The 22,508-nt window shown below is 41.4% G+C and overlaps 1 protein-coding gene across 1 annotated transcript in view; it reads left to right on the top strand.

The window, feature by feature from the left end:
- Positions 1-22,508, top strand: part of LOC140735963 (protein-glutamine gamma-glutamyltransferase 2-like) — a 56,323-nt gene that overhangs the window by 5,212 nt on the left and 28,603 nt on the right. Inside the window, exons 3-4 of the mRNA XM_073061591.1 lie at positions 10,624-10,863; positions 12,556-12,674. Of these exons, the coding sequence (XP_072917692.1) occupies positions 10,624-10,863; positions 12,556-12,674 (359 nt within the window). The remainder of the gene's footprint in view (positions 1-10,623; positions 10,864-12,555; positions 12,675-22,508) is intronic.

Here is a 22,508-nt window from a genome sequence, read left to right as displayed (position 1 = left end):
GTGGGGATAAAAGACAGGTCTGGAGAGACACCCTTCAGACACACCAGTGGACACTGACTGAGTGTTGGGAACCCACAGAAAGGTAGGGGCTTCGGAGACCGAACCAGGAGATCGGTCAGTTAAACTCACAATGTTATAGCAGGGCCGGTGGGGACTTGTGTGTGTGTCCACTCATGCCAGAGTGACGAGTCCACCACAGAAGAATGGTCTAGCTGAAGACCAGAGGGGTCATAACTGAATGGCCACAACGACACGACGGATTAAGAAAGCCACAAAAGGTTTGCCTGCCGCAGTTGTTGCTGTTACATCTCTCTCTCTCTCTCTCTCTCTCTCTCTCTCTCTCTCTCTCCAACGATTTCAACACAACCATAACTACTTCAGCATTTATGAACTGAACTCTATACTTTCCTATGACAATTCATTTACCCCCAGACATCACTAGAGCTTGTTCATTATTGATTATTATTATTCCTACACTTTTAGGTTTATTACTGCTAACTTGTTTTATATGTATATTTGTGTTTTTGATATTGTATTGTGTAGTTTACTAATAAACACCTTTAGTTTGGTAACATCAGACTCCAACGGATTCTCCTTTCTCTGCTGGTCAGACACCCAGTTACGGGGTACGTAACAGTATAAGTATTTCAAAGGTTCCAAAGTTCAAGGGTACAATTCAATGTCAGAGAAATGTATACAATGTACATCCTGAAATGCCTTTTCTTCACAAAACATCCACGAAAACAGAGAAGTGCCCCAAAAAATGAACAACAGTTAAACGTGAGAACTCCAAAGTCCCCCACCCCAACTCCCCCCTCCTGCGCATAAGCGGCAGCAAGGCAATGATATCCTCTCCCCTCCAGCAAAAATAAGCACACCCACTGCTGAGCACAAGCATGAGCTAAGTGATAGCAAAGACACAGACCTTGCAGTTACCCCAAAGACTATTGCAATTCATTTGGCATTCGACAAACCACAGGTTCTCTCTCTCCCTAGTAAGGGAGATGGAGGTGTCCCCCCATTTTCACAGCGAGTGGGAGACATAACAACAACCTACTGGTTTACGATGTTAAAAAGTCCGCTTTAATATAACACACCAAATCATTATTGGTGCAGCCAGTTGGTTTTAGAAGTCACATTAATTAGTTATATGGAGATCTGTTCTTGGAGACCTGTGTGTTGTCAAGGTGTTTCAATTGATTGTAGTAAATAGACACCTGTATTTGGAATGCCCAACTGTTGGTGAGTCAGAATCTTGGCAAAAAGTTGCACCATTAAGACAAAAGAACACTCCGAGCAACTCCGTGAAAAGGTTATTGAAAAGCACAAGTCAGGAGATGGATAGAAGAAAATTTCCAAGTCACTTAATATCCCTTGGAGTACATTTAAGTCAGTCATCAAGTAATAGAAAGAATATGTACAGCTGCTTAGAGCAGGTCATCGTCAAAAACTGAGTGACCGTGCAAGAAGGGGACCAGTGAGGGAGACCACCAAGGGACCTATGACAACTGATGCTACAAGCTTCAGTGGCTGAGATGGGAGAGACTGAGCTTACATCAACTGTTGCCCAGGTGCTTCGCCAGTTGTAAAGAGAAAGCCACTGTTGAAAAAAACTCACATGAAATCTTGGCTACAGTTTGCTGGATGTATGTGGAAGACTCTGAAGTCAGCTAGAAGAAAGTTCTATGATCTGATGAAACCAAAATTGAACTTTTTGGCCATCAGACTAAACACTGTTTGGCATTAGGTAAACACTGCACATCATCAAAAACACACTAACCCTACCATGAAGCATGGTAGTGGCTGCATCACGCTTCACTATTACAGACCCTGGAAAGCTTGTGAAAATAGAGAGTAAAATGAATGCAGCAAAATACATTGAAATCCTGGAGGAAAACCTGATGCAGTCTGCAAGAGAACTGTGACTTGGGAGAAGATTTGTTTTCCAGCAAGACAATGACCCCAAACATAAAGCCAAAGCTACATAGGAATAGTTTAAAAACAACAAGGTTAATGTCTTGGAGTGGCCAAGTCAGATTCCAGATCTCAATTCAATTGAGAATTTATGACTGGACTTGAAAAGGGCTGTTCACTCATGATCCCCATGCAAACTAAAAGAGCTTGAGCAGTTTGGTAAAGACGAATTGTAGTACCCAGATGTGAAAAGCTGATAGAAAGCTATCCACACCGACTCAAGGCTGTAATTGCAGCCAAAACTGCATCTACTAAATACTGACTTGGTGGGGGTGAGTAATTATGCAATCAATTATTTTGTGTTTAATAATTGTAAAACATTTGGACCCATTTGTAGAAATTTGTTTTCACTTTGATGTGAATGATTCTTTTCTGTTGATGAGTGTCAAAAAAGCCAAATTAAATCCACTGGGATTCAATGTTGTAAAGCAGTAAAACATGAAAACTTCCAAGGGGGGTGAATACTTTTTATAGGCACTGTATATACTTATTGTTGTAATTTACAGTTTTTACTGTTATGTATTGAATGTACTCCTGCCCCAAAACAATGAATTTCACTATATTAAATAGTGATAGTAAACCTGATTCCAATAATCAGCAAGGATTGTATGGGGCAGCCTGCAAGTGTCACCACACTTCTGGGACCAACATAGCATGCTCACAACTCACCAACCCTAAGCAGACATCTTTGATATGTGGGAGGAAACTGGAGCACCTGGAACGAAAAAGAGGCTCTTTGACTCAAGAAACCATGTCAACCAGCAAACAGAGTGACACTCATCCTGTTGCTGATTTCAATTTTATTCTCCTCAATGCCCCCCAGATTATACCACTCACCCACCCACTAGGGGCAGTTTACAGTGGTCACTTAGCCTGTAGGGTAATATAATTGGTGGAAATTCACAGCCAGCGACATTGAGTTGGGGTTCAATAAGAGGCTGGTCTGACGTAATGATGTAATTACATAAAGTACTTTTAGCGCACTTTGTGTTCAGTGTTTGGAGTGCAATAAATAAGTTGTTCTGGACTTGTACCTCCGGTCTGCCTGTGTGTCACCATTTATTTCAAGTCAAAGTCAGAGTAAACTTATTGTCAAAGTACTTATATGTCACCATACACTACACTGAGAGTCATTTTCTTGAGACATTTACAGGAAAATAAAGAAATACAATAGAACTTGTGAAACAAACTATTCATAAACACTGACAAACAACCAAGATGAAAAGAATTTTTTTTTTTTTTACAGATAAATAATTAAATAAGTGAATAGTACAGAGAACATGAATTGTAGAATCTTTGGAAGTTTGTCTGTAGGTTGTGGTTTATTTTTCTCTGATTCATGTTTATTTCAGAATTGCTTTCAAGAATGCATTGACCTCATTCACATGTCCCAATCCACTCTGATGTACTAATCTTAAAATACATTATTGTCACATTATTATTACCACAGAAGAAATGTCATTGAAAAAGTGTAGCATAAGTAGGCAGAAGCAACATGCTTTGTTGAAAGAGAAATTATGTTCGTCATGAGCATAGATATAAGACACTTCAACATGTGCCATATGAAAGGCTGTGGGTAATACAAGGTGGACTTATCCGCTCATCCCTCCCCACTGATCTCCCTCCTGGTACTGATCCTTGGAACTGGAACAAGTGCTACTTCTGCCCATACACCTTCTCCCTCACTACCATTCATGGCCCCAAACAGTACTCGCAGGTGAGGCGACTCTTCACCTGTGAACCCACTGGTGTCATCTACTCTATCTGGTGCTCCCAGTACATTTACACATTCAAAAGTTGTAAAGGCTAGGGTTATAAGGTTATGGGCATGCTATGTTGGTGCCTAGAAGCATGGTGACACTTGCGGGCTGCCCCAGCACAATACTTGGACTGTGTTGATCATTGACACAAATGACACATTTCACTGTGTGTTTCTATATTCTGATGTACATGTGACAAATAAAGCTAATCTACCTTTATCTATCTACCTAAATGTGGATGTTCAGAGTAAATAAAATGCTGCTTTGTCAGGGTAGGTGCTTTGTATTGTTTCATATTGGAGAGTCAGGAATTGAGGGAGTTGTCTCCAGATAAGAGGTTGACCACTTCAGTCTGAGATGAGGATTAATTCTGTTCCTTTTAAGATTTGTGATTACGTGTATTTCTCCCCAATAGTTGAGTGTTATCTGTCCAGGTGATTCCTACAGCTCATCCCACTGGCAAATCCAAATTCACCCTCTCACAAGCATCCTATTTGCCCCCATGCCCCCAGACAACTTCTCTGCACCTTAAAAATAACTTTTTATCATCTCTTTCCTAGTTCTGACTCAGGATCTTTTACTTGAAGCATACTTTCTGTTTCTCTTTCCATAGATAAAGCCTGCTTTCAGTATTTTCAGTTTTTATTTCAGAATTTCAGCTGTCTTGGTTTGGTTTTCATTTCACGGTATTCAGTTGAAAAGTTGAGACTTACAAAACTGTCATAAACTGGTGATAAAAGCTTTTGAAAACTGTAGTTCATCTCCATGGTCAAGGGCCAATTTTAAACAAGAGTGATCAGAGGATGAATGAACTTCTGTAGACAGGAGCTATGGAGGGCATAGACAGCTTCATTCACCTCAACACTGAGCTGATTTCATAACCTATGGACTCCCCTTCAAGGACTCACAACTCAAGTTCTCACCATGATCTATCAATCTATTTATTATTATCATTTCTGTATTTGCACGGTTTGTCTCTTTTGCACAATGGCTGCTTGTCACTCTTTGTTCATGAGTAGTTTTTCATTTACTTCATTGTAATTTTTTGTTCTACTGTGAATGCCTGCAAGAAAATTAATCTCAGTGTCGTATATGGTAGCATGCGCATACTTGGATTAAAAAAAATATTTGAACTTTGAAAGGTTTCCAAGAACAATTTCAGAAGTGAGAGACACAGGAATCTGGAGCAAAAGAAATGGGATGTTGTGTCCATTAGAGCCTTCTGATGCTCTTTACAAAGGGAAAAAGCAAAAGCTGTGATGGTATTTCTTAACGTTACAGAGGTATTCACTGGGTAGCTGTGGAGGAGATGATTCTGTGAGTCCAAAAGTAGGAGCCATTTATAAGGAAATCATTAACAGAGAATTCAACAGAAACTTCTTTATCCAGAGAGATCAGTGGAAAGTTTTGGAAACTTATTCCCACATGGAGAATGCAGGGAATGATACAGATGTCACTAAGTGGAAAAGAGAACAGAGGGAAGGAAAGAAGAACAAGTGTTACGGAAGAATTTTAGTGACGTGGGAGACAGAAGGATCAGTTGTCGTGGAGTTATTGAGTTATTCGCCAGGGAAACAGGACGTTCTGCCTAACTTCTCCATGCTAAATGCATTTCCCAGTGGTTAGTTTCATCTGCCCCTGTTTGGCCCTTGGACCTCTAACCCTCTTCTATCCATGTACTTAACTACACATACACAAATTTTGAAGGAACTCAGCAGATGAAGCAGCATTATGGAGGGGTGTAAACAGTCAATGTTTTGGGCTGAGATCCTTCATCAGGACTGATGCTGCTTTGACCTTCAAAGTTCCTCCAGCATTTTGTGTGTGTTACTCAAGATTTCCAGCATTTGCAGAATCTCTTGTGTTTATCAAATACTTACCTTCAAAGCTTTTAAATGCTGCCAATGTGCCTGCCTCAACCACTATTTCTGGCAGCTCATTCCAAATACAGACCACCCTGTGCGTGAGAAAACTGTCCTATCCGATGGACTCCTGACCTCGCAGTCTACCTCGTTATGATCTCGCAACCTTCTGTCTCCCTGCACTAGACGTTCTCTGTAGCCGGTGCACTTTATTCTGCATTCTGTTATTGTTTTACCTTGAACTGTGTAATGAATTGATCTGTATGAACAGTATAAGAGAACTGTTCTTCACTGCACCTCATTACACGTGGCAGTAATAAACCAAAACCAGTTCCAATCATTTTAAATCTCTCACCTCTGAACTTAAACCTGTGCTCTCTTGAATTCAGCACCCCCTCCCTGGGAAAAAGACTGTGCTTTCGCCCTGTCTATGCCCTCTTGATCTTAAAAACGTACTGTTATCAGGTCATCCCTTGTTACGCAGGACATTAGCACTCACTTGGGGTAGGTGTTTGTTACTTGAAAGGGGGTAATTGAAGTGACCTGTTCAGTACTGTAAATTCTGCATGATGTTAGAATATAAAAATATATAAAGCATCAAATCTACACCCAAAGGTTCCTGTGTGGGCAGTCTTCAAATAAAACACCCTGTCTGTGATTATGCAGAAGCATTAAACTCTTAGCATCTCAGTCAGTGGTATAAACAACATCCTTCATCTTGAAAAGTTCATTAAGTTCTTTACTGGAATCCCTGTGGTTAAATATTTTTATTGACTAAATAAGTGGTTTTAATTTTCAGAGCTGCCTATGGATCAAGTCAACTTCATCTAAATAAATGCTGCTAATGTTCAGGTGTACTAATGCTTGGTGAAATCCTTGGATTTCTTCTTGAGCTTCAGTATAAAGCATGGGCCTTGGGTCCAGGTTACCTGCCTCAGAACATACTGAACATTTGGCCCATTCGATTTCATCGATTAGTATTTCTGTTAAAGTGGAGTGGAGGCCTTCGTTGGTCAGAGATGACCATGGATATTGCATCCTAGCTGTCTAGGTACACAAGCCTGGGCAGTACAATATGGAGAGCAAGCTGTTGCCCATGTAGCAAGCTCCCCCTCCCCACACATCTGATGAACCCAAAGGAATGGCAGAGACTGATATAGTTTGATACTAGAAGCATCACTGGAGTTGCCAGTCAGCTTTGAACTCAACGTAGAAGTGCCTTCGGGACTCAAGCTCCAAATTAATCCCTCAGGGTTTACACCGAAGCCTTCCTCATAAGTGGGTCTTGTCGCAAGGCAGCGGAGGTTTGAGATCAGAGTTTCCGTTCTCCTAGATGAGATGCCAACTATAGCTGACAAGCCCCATATGGCTGAAGTGACGGGTTTTAAGGCACCAGTAACTCATCTTTTCCCCTTCTCCTGTTAGTAGAAATAGTTCCACTGGGCTTAGTAGCTAAGCCACATGTGAAGGCTAGGAGCTGGACTTGGTTGTCCAAGACTATTTGAGCTGCACACCATTGGAACCATTTAATTGATAATGGGAGCTTATACCCATTAACACCCCTGGATCTAACAACATTAAGCCCTACATAGGGTGTTATGCATTCCCACACTAAACAGTCACTTCTGGACCTGCTGGATTAGAGTCTAGATTTTTGTTTTTATGTGTTTTTTCCATGTGGTTTAACCTTTCTTTATGCTTGCTTATGTGTATGTGTAAAATCACATGTTAGTCTGTAACTTCTAGCACCTTGTAGTACATTTAGTTTTATATTTTAGTAGTTTCTATGTCTGCAAACCAGAAGTATGACTCAATCAGTGCGTGTTCACAGGTTTCTTATGTTAACTGGCCCAAAAATGCTTGCAGTTTAAAAAAAAAACGTGTGTCATATTCTTTTGTTACAAACAAAGTTCAGATTTATTATCAAATATGTATATCATACACAACCTTGAGATTAATCTTCTTGCAGGCAGCCACAAAACAAGGAAACACAATATAATTCACGAAAACAGCACACACAACAAAGACTGCCACATGTCCAGAGTGCTAAAGAGGACAAATCACACAAATAGTTAAAAAAAAGTAAACAAAGAACACATGGAGCAGGAACTGCAGAGCTCGCAGCTGTGAAGACAGTTCAGCGCTGAGGCAAATGAAGCCCATCCAGGAGCCCAATGGCGCAGAGCAACAACTGCTCTCAAACCTGGTGGCATGGGACTCAAGATTCCTGCACTTCTATCCCAACAGCGGTAGCAAGAATAGAGGTAGGCCAGTCAAACACAGGCAGATATCACTGAACAACTCCTTGTTTTCTGCTTTCAGTGTTGACAAGTTAATCTTGCTCAACGCTTTAATCAGCAGGGAGTAATGGAACCAAACTTGGGTTTATCTTCCACTATCAGGCTTTGATACAGTGTCCACCCCCAGAGATGGCTGTACTGGCACTCTCGAGAGATTAATTTTGCTGAGTCCCCCAGGAAATTGTAAAAACGGCAGTTAGTTTAGTCAATTCAAAAATATTTCCCTTAAAGGGAAATTATAGGCTGCGGTCTGCAGCGATCGCAGTTCAGAAGAAGTAAATCTATTAGAGTACCTAGTAGTTTTGTGAGTTACCTGCAAAGCATTGCCACTGGTTGCTAGCACCAGCTTGCAGAGAGAATACTGGCATGGCCATTGCTGGGCATGGATGCTATGTCGAGGTATGATCATGGATGGCAAATCCATGCTTGTCTCCATTACAGAATACAGAACGTATGCAGAACATATTTCAATAGTTAGAAATTTTAAAGCAAACTCAATTGTGCTTAAAAGAAAACAGTGAACTGCCCTTCTGCCTTGCAATCCTTCCTCTCCATTCAGATGAATGAGCTCCAGATCAGGTACAAGGTCAAAACCAGTGCAGGATCAGCAGACAGATCTCTACTGCCTAGAATCTGCTGGCAAATTGCTCCCCAGCAGATACTTCAGTCATGCTGATCTTCCTGAGAGTATAGAGATACCTTTGGTTGTAACTCCAAGAGATGTTGGAGCAGTCCCCTAAAGCTTTATACAAACAATTTTATGGTGCTTAAAGCTGCTCTTTGATTTGACAGAAGTGCACTCAATGAGTCGAAACTGACCTCTGACTGGACCACTCTGTATGAAGTACATGATAATGCATTGGTTCTACATTGAAAACAGTCAAACTTGGTGCACCAGCACTGTGTCAATCCACCTTCTCTACTAAGAGAGGTTCTATGATATACACTCAGTGCCCACTTTATTGGGTACACTTGCTTATTAATGCAAATATCTAATCAACTAAACATGTGGCAACAACTCAATACATAGAAGCAAGCAGACATGGTCAAGAAAACCAGTTGTTGTTCAGACCAAACATCAGAATGGGGAAGAAATGCGTTCTAAGTGACTTTAACCATGGAGTGATAGTTGGTGCCAGACAGGGTGTTTTGAGTATTACAGAAACTGCTGATCTCCTGGGGCTTTCACACACAACAGTCTCTAGAGTTTACAGAGAATGATGCGAAAATCAAAAAAACCATTCCGTGAGCAGCAATTCTGTAGGTGAAAACAGCTTGTTAATGAAAGAGGTTGCAGGAGAATGGCAAGACCGGTTCAAGTTGACAGTAACTCAAATAACCACGCATTACAATAGTGGTGTGTGGAAGAGCATCGATGAACACACAAGTTGATCCTTGAAGTGGATGGGCTACAGCAGTAGAAGACAACGAGCATGAACTCAATTGCCTCTTTCTTAGGTATAGGAGGTTGCTTATAAAGTGGCCACTGAATTTACAGTGGCTACTACAAGGGGTGAGAACATGAGCCATATTGGTATACCAGGGGAAACTTTACAGATACTGTACATGGTAAAGATGTTTCACCAATAACTGAATAGCTGAGATTTTGATTAGATGGGCTGTCCTTTCTCACATAGCAAAGAACTTGTGGAAACTATGTTGTGGTTTCTTTCAAACTTATAGTCTTTTAACATCCTTGGACTATTTTTACCGTGCCCATGGTCTGTTTTTTTTAATCAAATTATGGTATTGTTTGCACTGTTGTAACTATATGTTGTAACTATGTGGTTTTGTGCAGGTCTTGTAGCTTTAGTTTTTGGTCTTGTTTTGTCTGGTGGATTTGGAGCTTCTTTCTGGGGAACGCGCTAAGATGGTAGCCCCATATTAATACACAGCAGCCTCTCCGGACTCTGAATTGGGGATTGCTAAACGTTATGTGGATTTTCTGGTGTAGTCTATTTTGTCATATGCTTTGTTGATATCATTCTGGAGGAATGTTGTCTCATTTTTTAACTGCGTTGCATTTGTGGTTTTTAAATGACAATAAACTGAATGTGAATGTGAACTCCATCACTGTGGCAATGCACCAAAACCGTGGTTGCTGAGCAATTGGATAAAAGTTAAGAAATGGAGTGAAAAAAAAGAAGTATGAGAAAGAAAGAAAAAATATTATATATTTTTATTTAGAGTTAAAAATTCCGCGCTACCCAATTACAGCCATGTGACCAATTAACCTACTAACACATACATCTTTTGAATGTGGAAGGAAACCTACATGGTCACGGGAAGAATGTATCCTTATGGATAGTGGCAGAGATGAACCTGGGTAGCTGGTACTATAATATAGTGCCACACTAACCACTGTAGTACCATGACACTCACACAATTCCAGGAGAACAACAAGCATACAAAATGATGACATATGTTTAATATTTACTGTAATTAGTTGGGAGCAATACACACAATATGCTGGAGGAGATCGGCAGGTTAGACAGCATCGATGGATAGGAATCTGTAGTTGACGTTTCGGGCCGAGATCCTTCATCAGGACTCTCATAGCTCTCATTTCTGTACTAGCATCTGCAGTATGTCTTGTGCCTGTAATTAATTGGTAGATGGACTAGCTTGGTTATTAATTTTGAACAATTAATTGATGAGCTTTCTTACTGTAATTTGGAGTAACAGTCTAATTCATCTTTGGTTTTCGGTAATTCTTTTTTATTCCAGTTTTGGAGGCTTTGGGGACATCCGATAAAGTTGAGTTTCAACTTTCAAGTTCATTGTCTTCAAATTCGTGGAATGCTGTCCCAGAAAAAAATGTTGGAAGCCAGCTAACCTTGTCCATGTGTTCACCGCCCACCAGTAAGATTGGATGCTTCTCCCTGAAGATGGTGTGCACGACACAGGGTCATTCCAAACAGTTTCAACTGGGAGAATTCATCCTCCTCTTCAACCCCTGGTGCTCAGGTACAAACATGGGTAAAATGTATCAAAACAATAATCTGAAAGATCAATCAATCTGAAACAATTGTACTCTCAGTCAAGGTATTGAGTGTAGGATAAAGTGAACATAGTGTTGTCGAGTGAATGAGTCCCATCTGCCTGCATCTCCCTCTGAACCAATTCTGTCCATGTACCATCTGGATGGCTTTTAGATGTTGCTAATGTGCTTTCCTTCACCACTACTTCTAGCTGCTCCTTCTGGATATGCACCACCGTTTGCGTGAAGAAGCTGCCCTTGTTGTGTTCCTTCCACCTTTCTTCAACAGTGGAGCTATGTCAATACCTTCCAAAGGTATCAGTCGTATAACAGGGAAGCAGGGCCATCTGTCTATCTTGTCCGTGCTGACTGAGTAGCCTAGTGAGCTAGTCTCATCTGCCCCGATGCCCCATTTACATATCCCACCTCAGATTTTAAACCTATGTCCTCTTGCACCAACTCCCTGGGAAAAAAAGGGCTCTGTGCATTCACCGTATCTATACCTCTTTCAATCTCCTGCACTCAAAGGTATAGGGTTCCAGCCTACACAACCTCTCTTTGTGACTCAGCTTTCCCAGTCCAGTCAACACCCTGGTAAATATTTTCTGCACTCTTTCTAGTTCACTAATATTTTTCTTATAACAGGGTGACCAAACCTGTACATAATACTCTAGGTGTGGACCCAGCAACATCTTTTATAACTACAAGATAACTTTACAACTCGTATGCTTAGTGCTCTGACTGATGAAGATCAGCACGCTAAATGCCTTCTTCACCTCCCTGTCTACCTGTGATGCTGCCTACAGTGATCTTTGCACTTGCACTACGAAGTCCCTCTGTTTACAGAGAATGGTGCAAGAATCAAAAAACATCCAGTGAGGGGCAGTTCTGTGGGTGAAAACCTTGTTAATGAGAGAGGCCAGAGGAGAATGGCCAAACTGGTTCACGCTGACAGGAAGGCGACAGTAACTCAAATAACCACACATTACATTGGTAGTGTGTGGAAGAGCATAAAGTAGATAGGCTTCAGCAGCAGAAGACCACAAACATACATTCTGTAGTCATTTTATTGGGAACAGGAATACTGTACATAATAAAGTGGCCACAGAGTGTATGCATATGCAAACACACCCACATCCACAAGTACACACCTGCAGATGCAGGTGCACACAAATAACACACATACAAACATGCACGTACACATACACTACCAGATGTGCAGATGTGCACAAGCACAGGCACACATGCATGTAAGCCCACACAGACACAGAAACACACAAATACACCTTCTCTCATGATTTTCTTGATCATTCTACAGTTGAAAAGACTAAAGATTTATACTAAAGATTTATGTGCTCAATAGCTTCTTACAGAAGCTCTCTTATTGACATTAAGGGAAAGGTTGTTGCACTACACTCTCTAACTCCTTCCTGTACTCTGACACATCATTATTTGAGATACAGCCCACTACTGTGGTGGTAGCTGCAAACTTGTAGGTGGAGTTAGATCCAAATCTGGCCATGCAGTCGTGAGTTTATAAGCAGTAAAGTAGGGGGCTGAGACTGGGGCTCAACCTTCAGTAATAAACAACCATGTTACACAGGCATAGATGGAAGGAGGTGTGTGGACATTCTGTATGTGTTAAGTGGTTAATCCCTCTGGTTTTATTCATATTGCAGATGACTCTGTCTTCCTGCCTTCTGAGGATCAGCGGAAGGAATATGTGCTGAATGATCTGGGGCTGATATTTCTGGGAACGAATAAAAACATTGAATCAAGAGGCTGGAATTTTGGACAGGTAATGGAGGCTTTACCAGTATGAATGGAAGGTGCTGAGTGAAGAAGCAGAAGAAGGGGTTGCACTGACACAGTGTGCAGACACAAATAAATGTGAACACACACACACACACACACACACACACACACACACACACACACACACACACACACACACACACACACACACACACACACACACACACACACACACACACACACACACACACACACACACACACACACACACACACACCTGCAGATGAACAGGTACAATTATACCTCTTCCCATCAACCATTCAGTTGTTGAACCACCCGACACAATCCTAATCACCAGTTAACAACACTATGACTGTTTTGATCACTTTGCTCTAAAATGGCTTTGTTATTTTTTGTCCTACTTGTGTTCTTTCTTATAAAAACTGTGTATAATTTATGTTTAATTGATGATTTTCTAGTGAATGCTGCTTATTTGATGCCATGTGACTGTGGTGCTGCTGCAAGTATATCTTTCACTGCACCTGTCCACACAGGTACTTGTGCAGATGGCAAATACTCAACTTTGACTTTGACACACACACACTTAAACACATTGATGCAGACACATACACACTACTAAATGCATGCACTTGGCTACATGCATGCACATGCACATATGCACATGCAGATGCGCATAAAAACAGATGCATCCATGTACACACACAAAGATGTCCCTATTATAATAATTCATCACTTCACACTTTGAATTATTTCTTATTTATCCTGTGAATTTTTTCATCATTATACCATTGAAAAAAAAACAAAAGATTAATGTTAAAAGTGTATGTGCTCAATATCAAGAAAGGATTTAACATTAAAAAGGAACAGCTTGCAGAAAATCTTGGAATATACTGAGGGTGTAGGTTTTGGACAATGGCATGAAAACAATAGATAAAGAAGAAAGATGGTTAATGTGTAAATTGTGCGATGAGTCAGGTTATTAATTTTGGGAGAAAAATAGAGAGGAACAGTAATAAATCTGACTTTCTGATGGATGTTGGTGAATTGATTCATGAGAAGTAGAAAGGCAATGGACAACTATGGCAGGCAATTAAGAACACAAATGGAAATTGAACTTTCACTGGAAAAGAGATGAAGAATAGAATTAATAAAGGTAACTGAAATATAGTATTTAGATGAGACCATTTCTGTGGTACTTTGTGTAGGTTTCGTCTGGGGTACACGTCTCAGAGTTTATAAAGTGTAGGCTCGCCAGGTGAGCATTTTGATAAGGGGTGATGTCTTTTGAACAAGACAAGTTTAGGATGGGAGGTGATCATATTGAGTCTCCAAGAGAAGTTGATGCAGTAACTGCTATGAGGCTGTATCCTCTCATTTAATGATTTAGAACAAGCTTTGGAAATCAAAAAAGCTGGGGAAAAAACTGCAGATGCTGGAAACCTGAAATAAAAATAGAAAATGGAGGCATTGCCATTTATATTTTCAGGTTTTCAATATCTGAAAAGAGAACAAATGAAAGTTTTGGGAATACTTAGCAGGTTGGGCAGGGTCTGCGGTGACAGAAATAATTCAGGCCAACCATCCTTCATCAGAACCAAGAAAGGAAAGATATGAGGTTTAAAGTACAAAGGAGAGGGGTAGCTTTGAAGAAAACAGAGGGAGGGTACTGATGAGATGATGAGTTAGGACCTGAAAATGCCTGCCTAAAAATAATGTTGGGGCCATCCAAGAGACGATGATGAATTCTTGTAGAACACAACTGAACTGGCTGGAAGTGGTGTGAATAGAGAGAGATGAATCAGGAAAGGAAAGTGAAATAAAATGAACAATGCTGGATCTGTGACATGCAGAACACAACACTTAAATAGTCTTAGGATTAGAGGCCTGTCAGTTAGGATGGTCTATAGGAGAAGTTTCTTTAGGGAGGGTACGGTATGATTATATTCAGAGATAATAGCTGCAATATCAAGGAGGTGTATGGGCTCCTGTGGTCTGCTACTGTAACTGTTTGTCATATCCTGACTCTTTGGATGATTGACAATAATGCAGTTCCATTTGGGAGCAGACTCATACAGTAATAGAGGAAGCTATGAGGGCATGAGGTTGAACCTGCTGGGACAGATTAGATGACATCAGCAAATCTAATATTTCAACAATTGGTACATAGATGAGTGGAAATGAATCCTCGACATTAATGAGACCCAACATAGATTGGGGGACCACCTCACTGAGCACCTACGCTTTGACTGCCAGAAAAGGCAGGCTTTCCTGGCGGCCACTCATTTTAATTCTACTTCCCATTCCCATTCAGACATGTCACTCTATGGCTTCCTCTGCTGCTATGATGAGGCCACACTCAAGTTGGAGGAGCAACTCCTCATTTTCCATCTGGGTAGCCTTCAACCAAACAGCATGAAAATCGATTTCTCTAACTTCCAGTAATTTCTCCCCCCCCCCCCTCTCTTTTTCCATTCCCCATTCTGGTTTTCCCTGCTCTTCTCCTCACCTGTCCATCACCACCCTGTGGTTTCCCTCCTCCTTCCCTTTCTCCCATGGTCCACTGCCCTCTCCAATCAGATCCCTTTACCTCTTCTACTTATCACCTTCCAGCTTGTCACTGCATTACCCCCCCCCCCCCCCACACCTTTCTAGAAAGCATACAGAAAAGATTTATTAGCATGTTCTCTGGATTTGGGGAGCTTGAGTCACAAGGAGAGGTTGCGTAGACACAGGCCTTATTTCCTGGTATCTATGAGATCAAATGGTGACCTGATAGAAGCATATGAGATCATGAGGAGCATAGCCATGGTGAAAGTCTTTTTCTCAAGGAGGGGGTGCTAAAAACAAAAGATCATTAAGATTAGATGTTTAAATTGTTTAAGATAAGATGTCTAAGATTAGAGGTGAGTAATTTAAAAGGGTCCCTGAGGCAGCTTCTTCATGCAAAGGATGGTGTGAATTTGGAATTAGCTGCCAGAAATATTGGTTTACCAGGACACATTAGCAACATTTAGAGTCATAGAATCATAGAAAAATACAGGCTCTTTGCCCCATCTAGTCTGTGCTGAATCATTCAAATGGTCTAGTCCCATTGACCTGCACCCAGACCATAGCCCTCCATACCCCTACCATAAGACCATAAAACATAGGTGCAGAATTAGGCCATTTGGCCCATTGAGTCAGTTCCACCATTCAATCATGGCTGATCATTTTTTTGTCTTCCTCAGGCCCACTCTTCAGCCTTCTCCTCGTAACCTTTGAAGCCTTCGCCAATCAAGAATTTATCAATCTCTGCCTTAAATACACCCAACAAACAGGCCTCCATAGCTGCCTGTGGTAAAAAATTCCACAAATCCACCACCCTCTGGCTAAAGAAATTTCTCCGCATCTCTGCTTTAAATGGATGCCCCTCTATCTCGAGACTGTGGCCTTTTGTCCTAGACTCTCCCACCATGGGAAACATCTATTCTACATCTACTCTGTCTAGGCCTTTCAACATTCAAAAGATTTCAATGAAATCACCCCTCATCCTTCTGAATTCCAGCAAGTACATATACAGTTCAACTCTTTGAGTGGTTATGCAGAAAGTTTGAAGTTAATAACTCATCGGGGTGATTGATAAGTTCATGGCCTAAGGTGGAAGAAGATTAGTTATTAACTTCAAACTTTCTGCGTAATCACTCAAAGTGTTGAACTGCATGTGCATGTAACGAGAGCTGTATCATTCATCTCCTTCTACCTAATGCCACAAACTTATCAATCACTCCTGCTGTGGACACTTACTGGAGGTCCAAGATCCGTATGCTCCACGACCGCTGAACTAAGTTGTGTAAATGTAGGAGGGGACAATGTTGAAAAATAAATGTGCTAGGTTTTCTAAAATAGGTCTTCTAAAATCCGTCTACCTTAGGCCACGAACTTATCAATCACCCCTTGTAAACTCTCCCCCATCTTTTTTGGCTCCACACATGGATTATCATTCTGATCTTCCAGAGGACCAATTTTATCCCCTGCAATCAAAGTTCAAAATTCAATCTACATTTATTGTCTAAGTATGTATACATTAGTTGGCCCTCTTTATCCGTGAATTCCGCATGCGCGTATTCAACCAACCATGAATCGCGAAAACCCGGAAGTGCTCTTCCAGCACTTGTTGTTCGAACATGTACAGACTTTTTTTTTCTTGTCATTATTCCCTAAACAATACAGTATAACAACTATTTTACATAGCATTTACATTGTATTAGGTATTATAAGTAATCTAAAGATGATTTAAAGTATACGGGAGGATGTATATGGGTTATTGTGGATTGGGATCGAAAAAAATTGGAAGTTCTCTTACTAAGTAAGTCGGAACAGATACATCTGGTATTATTTAGCGTCGGTTAGTCAAACGTTTGTCTTGGTGTATAGTATATATTTTACCTTTCAATGCATATAAAACACTTAAAAACATATGTTTCAGCGCTGGGCTCAGGAACGGAAGTTCCCGGGACTCGGGACAGACCACTCCTGAGTGTGCTCTCCATCCGTGCTGGATTGATGTGGAGGATCAAAAACCCAAAACCCCAAAACCCAATAATTAAACCACTGCATTGCTTAGTAATAATTGTAGCTTTCATGGGGGCAGAGCCTGTCTCACTTTATCTTTTAAAATTGTTCCGATGGTTGACCAACGTCGCCTAACACTTTTCCAGTGACCAATGGCATTTCACCCTCTTTCCGATCGCTTTATTATTTCCACTTTATTTTCAATCATGATCGTGACTATTCCCGTGAACAGAAATACTGCGGATTCAGAGCTCTACCACCGGGTCCTAATGTTCACCGTACTGAGACAGGTTAAATAAGGTCTGGGGTTCGGCTGGGTCCTAAGATCCACAGCATTGAGACAGGTTGAATAAGGGACTTAAGCATCTGCGAATTTTGGTATCCGCGAGGGGTCCCGGAACCAATCCCTTGCAGATAAGGAGGGCTGACTGTACAGACTTAAGACTTTTCACCTCACAGGCTACCAGAAAACAAAAAAAAATGAAAGAAGCGTTTAAAAAAAGACCATCAAACACCCAATGCACAGAAAGAGTAAAATCTTTACCCTTTATTCTGACAGGCATATACAAGCCTTGTACTCTCAAAATTGCACTTGTGAAGGCTTCCAGTTATGAAGCAAGCCTTTGCCAGAAAAGAACCTATCCCAATCCATACTTGCCAGATCCTCTTTGATACCATCAAAATTAGCCTTTCTCCAATTTAGAATCTCAACCCGTGGACCAGACCTATCTTTTTTCCATATTTACATTGATATTAATGGCAATGTGATCAAAAAGATGCAAGGTGTTCCCCCACACAAACTTCTTTCACCTGCACTGTCATACTGGACCGTGCCTAATAGCAGGTCCAGTATCACACACTCTCTTGTTGGAACTTCTTTGTACTGATTAAGGAGACCTTCCTGAACACATTTGACAAACCCTATCCCATCTTGTCCTTTTACCGTATGGGATTCCCAGCCAATAGATAAAATCATCTACTATCACACCCTTAAGTTTTGTTGCAATATTCTGTGATCTCTCTCCAAATTAGTCCTTCTAAATCCCATGGACAGTTGGGTGGTCTATAATATAGTCCTATTAACATGGTCATACCTTTCATATTCCTCAATTCCACCCATAATGCCTCACTAGGTGAGTTCTTCAGTCTGTCCTGACTGAGCATTGCTGTGAGTTTTTCCTCATTAATAATGCCACCCTCCTCATTTAATCTCTCCTGCTCTTTTGCATCTAAATCAACAGAACACCAGAATATTGTGCTGTTAGTCCTGCCTCTCCTGAAATTAAATCGCACTAGTGGCGACAATATTATAATTCACAATGTCGATCCATGCCCTGAGCTCATCTGCCTCTTCTACTATACTTCTTGCATAGAAAGATACATAGCTGAGGACATAAGTCACACCACGCTCAACCTTTTAATTCCTGACTTCATTTGAGGTCTTAACAACATCTGTTTTCCCAACTCACAACTACCTGTTCTGACACTCTGGTTAACACCCCTCTACAACTCTAGTTTAAATTTCACCGTACATCGCAAGCAAACCTTTCTGCTAGAATATTAGTACCCTTCCAGTTCAGGTGCAAACTGTCCCTTCTGTACAGGTCCTATATTCCCTATAAGAGAGCTCAATGGTCCAAAAAGCTGATGCATTCCTTCCTACATCAACTCCTAAGCCACATGTTAAACTGTATGATCTGCCTGTTTCTAGCCTTACTAGCACATGGCAAGGGTAGCATTTCTGAGATCACAACTCTGGAGGTCCTGCCCTTTAACTTAGCACCTAACTCCCTGAGCTCACCTCATCACACATCCTATCCATGCTCACCCTCCCACTTAAGAATGATGTAGAGTCGATCGAGATGTCCTGGGCCCTGGCACCCGGGAGGCAACATCCCATCAGGAAATCTTGTTTTTGTCCACAGAGCCTCTTTGCTGTTTCTCTAAATAATGATTTTCCTGTCACCACTTCTTGCCTGTTCTCCCCCCTTCCCTTCTGAGTCACCGAGCCAGACTCTCTGCTAAAACCCTGTCTGCTGCAAATCTCTTCTGCTGGGTCATCCTCCCCAACAGTATCCAAAGTAGTAAACTTATTGTTCAGGGAGATGGCCACAAGGTTATTCTACCTTTCCCTTTCCTGACTGCCACCCAATTTTCTGTGTCCTGCATCTTGTGTGTAACTACCTCTCTATATGTCCTGAATGATCCAGAGTTCATCCAGTTCCAGCTCCAACTCCATAACGCAGATTATTAGAAGCTGCAGCTGGATGCACTTCTCATAAGTTGTAGTCGTCAGTGACATTAGCTGTCTCCCTGCCTTTCCACATCTCACAAGAGGAATATTCAGCTATCCAGTCTGGCATCTCTGCTGTTCTAAATGTACAAATATAAAGAAGGAAGCAATAAATAAACTGGAAAATAAAATCTACCTCCAGCTTTTTCACCTTCTCTCATTCAAGTGTCTCCTCGGTAATGCCTTGAAGACCTAAAGCCTCAAAATTCGCTCTCTAACACTGTCCACTCTAACAAAGGCACTCCGCTTGCCATTTTAGATTGTTCTCGTCAACCAGTCCTGATCATTGATTGGCCATTGTGCAAAGCACCAAACTGCCACGAATCAAGGCCTATGTACTCAGTTGGTGAACCTGAGTGAGCTACTATACAGCTTCTCACACTTCAGACTGCTGATTGCCTGCTGCACAAAACACCAAATGGCTTTCTTAAGCCATCAGCTATGTATATGGATAGAAGAGGTCTGGGCTAAATGTGGGCAGGTGGGACTAGCTCGCTGATCAACACAGTCAGCATAGATGAGTTAGGCTGAAGAGTCTGTTTCCATGCTGTATTCTGTATTAGAAAATATCAAACATAGCTCCACTGCTGATGAAATCCCCAAGAAATTCTACAAGTATGTGAAGAGCAAGAGGATGAGCCGTGTGGGAATAGGACCAATCAGGAGTGAGAGCAGAAACATGTGCATGGAGCTGGAGGAGGTAGCAGGGATACTTAATGGATACTTTGCTTCAGTATTCTCCAGTGAAAAGGACCTTGGCAATTGTGGGGATGACTTACTGCAGACTGAAATGATTGAGCGTATAAATGTTATAAAAGAGGATGTGATGGAGTTTTTGAAAGATATTAAGTTAGATAAGTTGCCGGGATATACCCTAGGCTATGATGGGAAGTGAGGGAGGAGATTGCTGAGCCTCTGGCAATGATCTTAGCATCATCAATAGGGATGGGAGAAGTATCAGAGGATTGGAAGTTTGCAAATGTTGTTCCCTTGTTCAAGAAAAGGAGTAGAGATAACCCAGGAAGCTATAGACCAATGAGTCTGACTTCAGTGGTGGGCAAGTTATTGGAGAAGATCCTGAGAGGCAGGATTTATGAACATTTGGAGAGACATAATCTGATTAAGTGTAGTCAGCACGGCTTTGTCAAGGGCAAGTTGTGCCTTACAAGCCTGATTGAATTCTTTGAGGATGTGACTAAACACATTGATGAAGGAAGAGCAGTAGATGTAGTGTATATGGATTTCAGCAAGGCATTTGATAAGGTTCGCCATGCAAGGCTGATTCAGAAAGTAAGAAGGCATGGGATCCAAAGAGACGTTGCTTTGTGGATCCAGAATTGACTTGCCCACAGAAGGCAAAGGGTGATTGTAGATGGTTTGTATTCTGCATGGAGGTCGGTGACCAGTAGTGTTCCACAGGGATCTATTCTGGGACTCCTCCTCTTTATGATTTTTTATAAATGACCTGGATGAGGAAGTAGAAGAGTGAGTTAGTAAGTTTGCTGATGACACAACAGTTGCAGGTTTTGTGGATAGTCTGGAAGATTGTCAGAGTTTACAATAGAACATCAATAGGATGTAGAACTGGGCTGAGAAGTGGCAGACAGATTTCAACCCAGGTAAGTGTGAAGTGGTTCATTTCAGTATGTCAAATTTGAAGACAGAATATAGTATTAATGATAAGACTCTTGGTAGTGTGGAGGATCAGCGAGACCTTGAGGTCCATGTCCATAATACACTCAAAACTGCTGTGCAGGTTGACAGTGTTACGAAGGTGTATTCTGTGATGGCCTTCATCAACCATGGGATTGAGTTCAAGAGCTGTGAGGTAACGTTAAAGTTATATAAAACCTTAGTTAGACCAGACTTGGAATACTGTGTTTAGTTCTGGGTCACCTCACTACAGGAAGAATGTGGATACCATAGACAGAGTGCAGAGGAGATTTACGAGGATGCTGCCTGGATGGGGGAGCGTACCTTATGAGAAGAAGTTGAGTGAACTTAGCCTTTTCTCCTTGGAGCAACAGAGGATGAGAGGTGACTTGACTGAGGAGCATAAGATGATGAGTGACATTGATTGTGTGGATAGCCAGAGGCTTTTTCCAGAGCTGAACTGGCTAACAGGAGAGGGCACAGTTTTAAGGTGCGTGGAAGTAGATACAAGGGGAATGTCAGAGGTAAGTTTTTCACACAGAGATTGGTGGGTGCATGGAATGCACTGCCAGTGATGGTGGTAGAGGCAGATACAATCAGATATTTTATGAGACCCTTAGATTGGTACATGGAGCTTAGAAATATAGAGAGCTGTGCGTTGGGAAATTCTAGACGGTTTCTAGAGTAGGTTACGTGGGCGGCAGAACATTGTGGGCTGAAGGGACTATAATGTGCTGTAGATTTCTATGTTCTATGTAAAAGGGTAGGAATACAATAGGGAATTGTAGACCACTAGCCTGACAACAATGAGAGAGAAAGGACTATGAGAGAGGAAATAATCTATTTTTCAAGGACCTTGAAAATAAGTCGAGAAATGTGGGGAGACAATGTCCATTTATAAGAGTTTTCTGAGCACACACAAATCTGTGTGAAGTTCTTTAAGGGAATAATTAGCAGATGAAAGTAGACCATCAGGAGTTATCTATTCAAAATTTCAAATGGCCTTCTGTAAAATACCAACCAAAGATACATTAAAGAAGAAAAGTGCATGGTAGAAGGCATGACAGATTGTGGAATAAGGATTAGGTCCCACCCAGAACATCAGCAATAAGAATACATGGGAAGAGCAGATTGGACATCAGTGACCAGGGATCTGCTGAGATCGGAGTGGGACTCTCCAGCTCTGACCAGTAGAGTATGCTGGAAATCAGTGCAGGAGCTAGTGGGGTCTGCTGGGATCAGCATTGCAGTCCCCAGCTGTGACCAGTAGGGTCTGCTGATAATCAGTGTAGAGGGTCAGTGGGTTTTACTGGGCTGAGTGCCAAGGTTCCAGTAGGATCTGTTGGAAATCAGTGCAGA

Source organism: Hemitrygon akajei, chromosome 11, assembly GCF_048418815.1.
Source record: "Hemitrygon akajei chromosome 11, sHemAka1.3, whole genome shotgun sequence".
Taxonomy (NCBI): Eukaryota; Metazoa; Chordata; class Chondrichthyes; order Myliobatiformes; family Dasyatidae; genus Hemitrygon; species Hemitrygon akajei.
The sequence above is the reverse complement of the archived record's forward strand: the minus strand, read 5'-3'. Positions and strand labels throughout refer to the sequence as shown.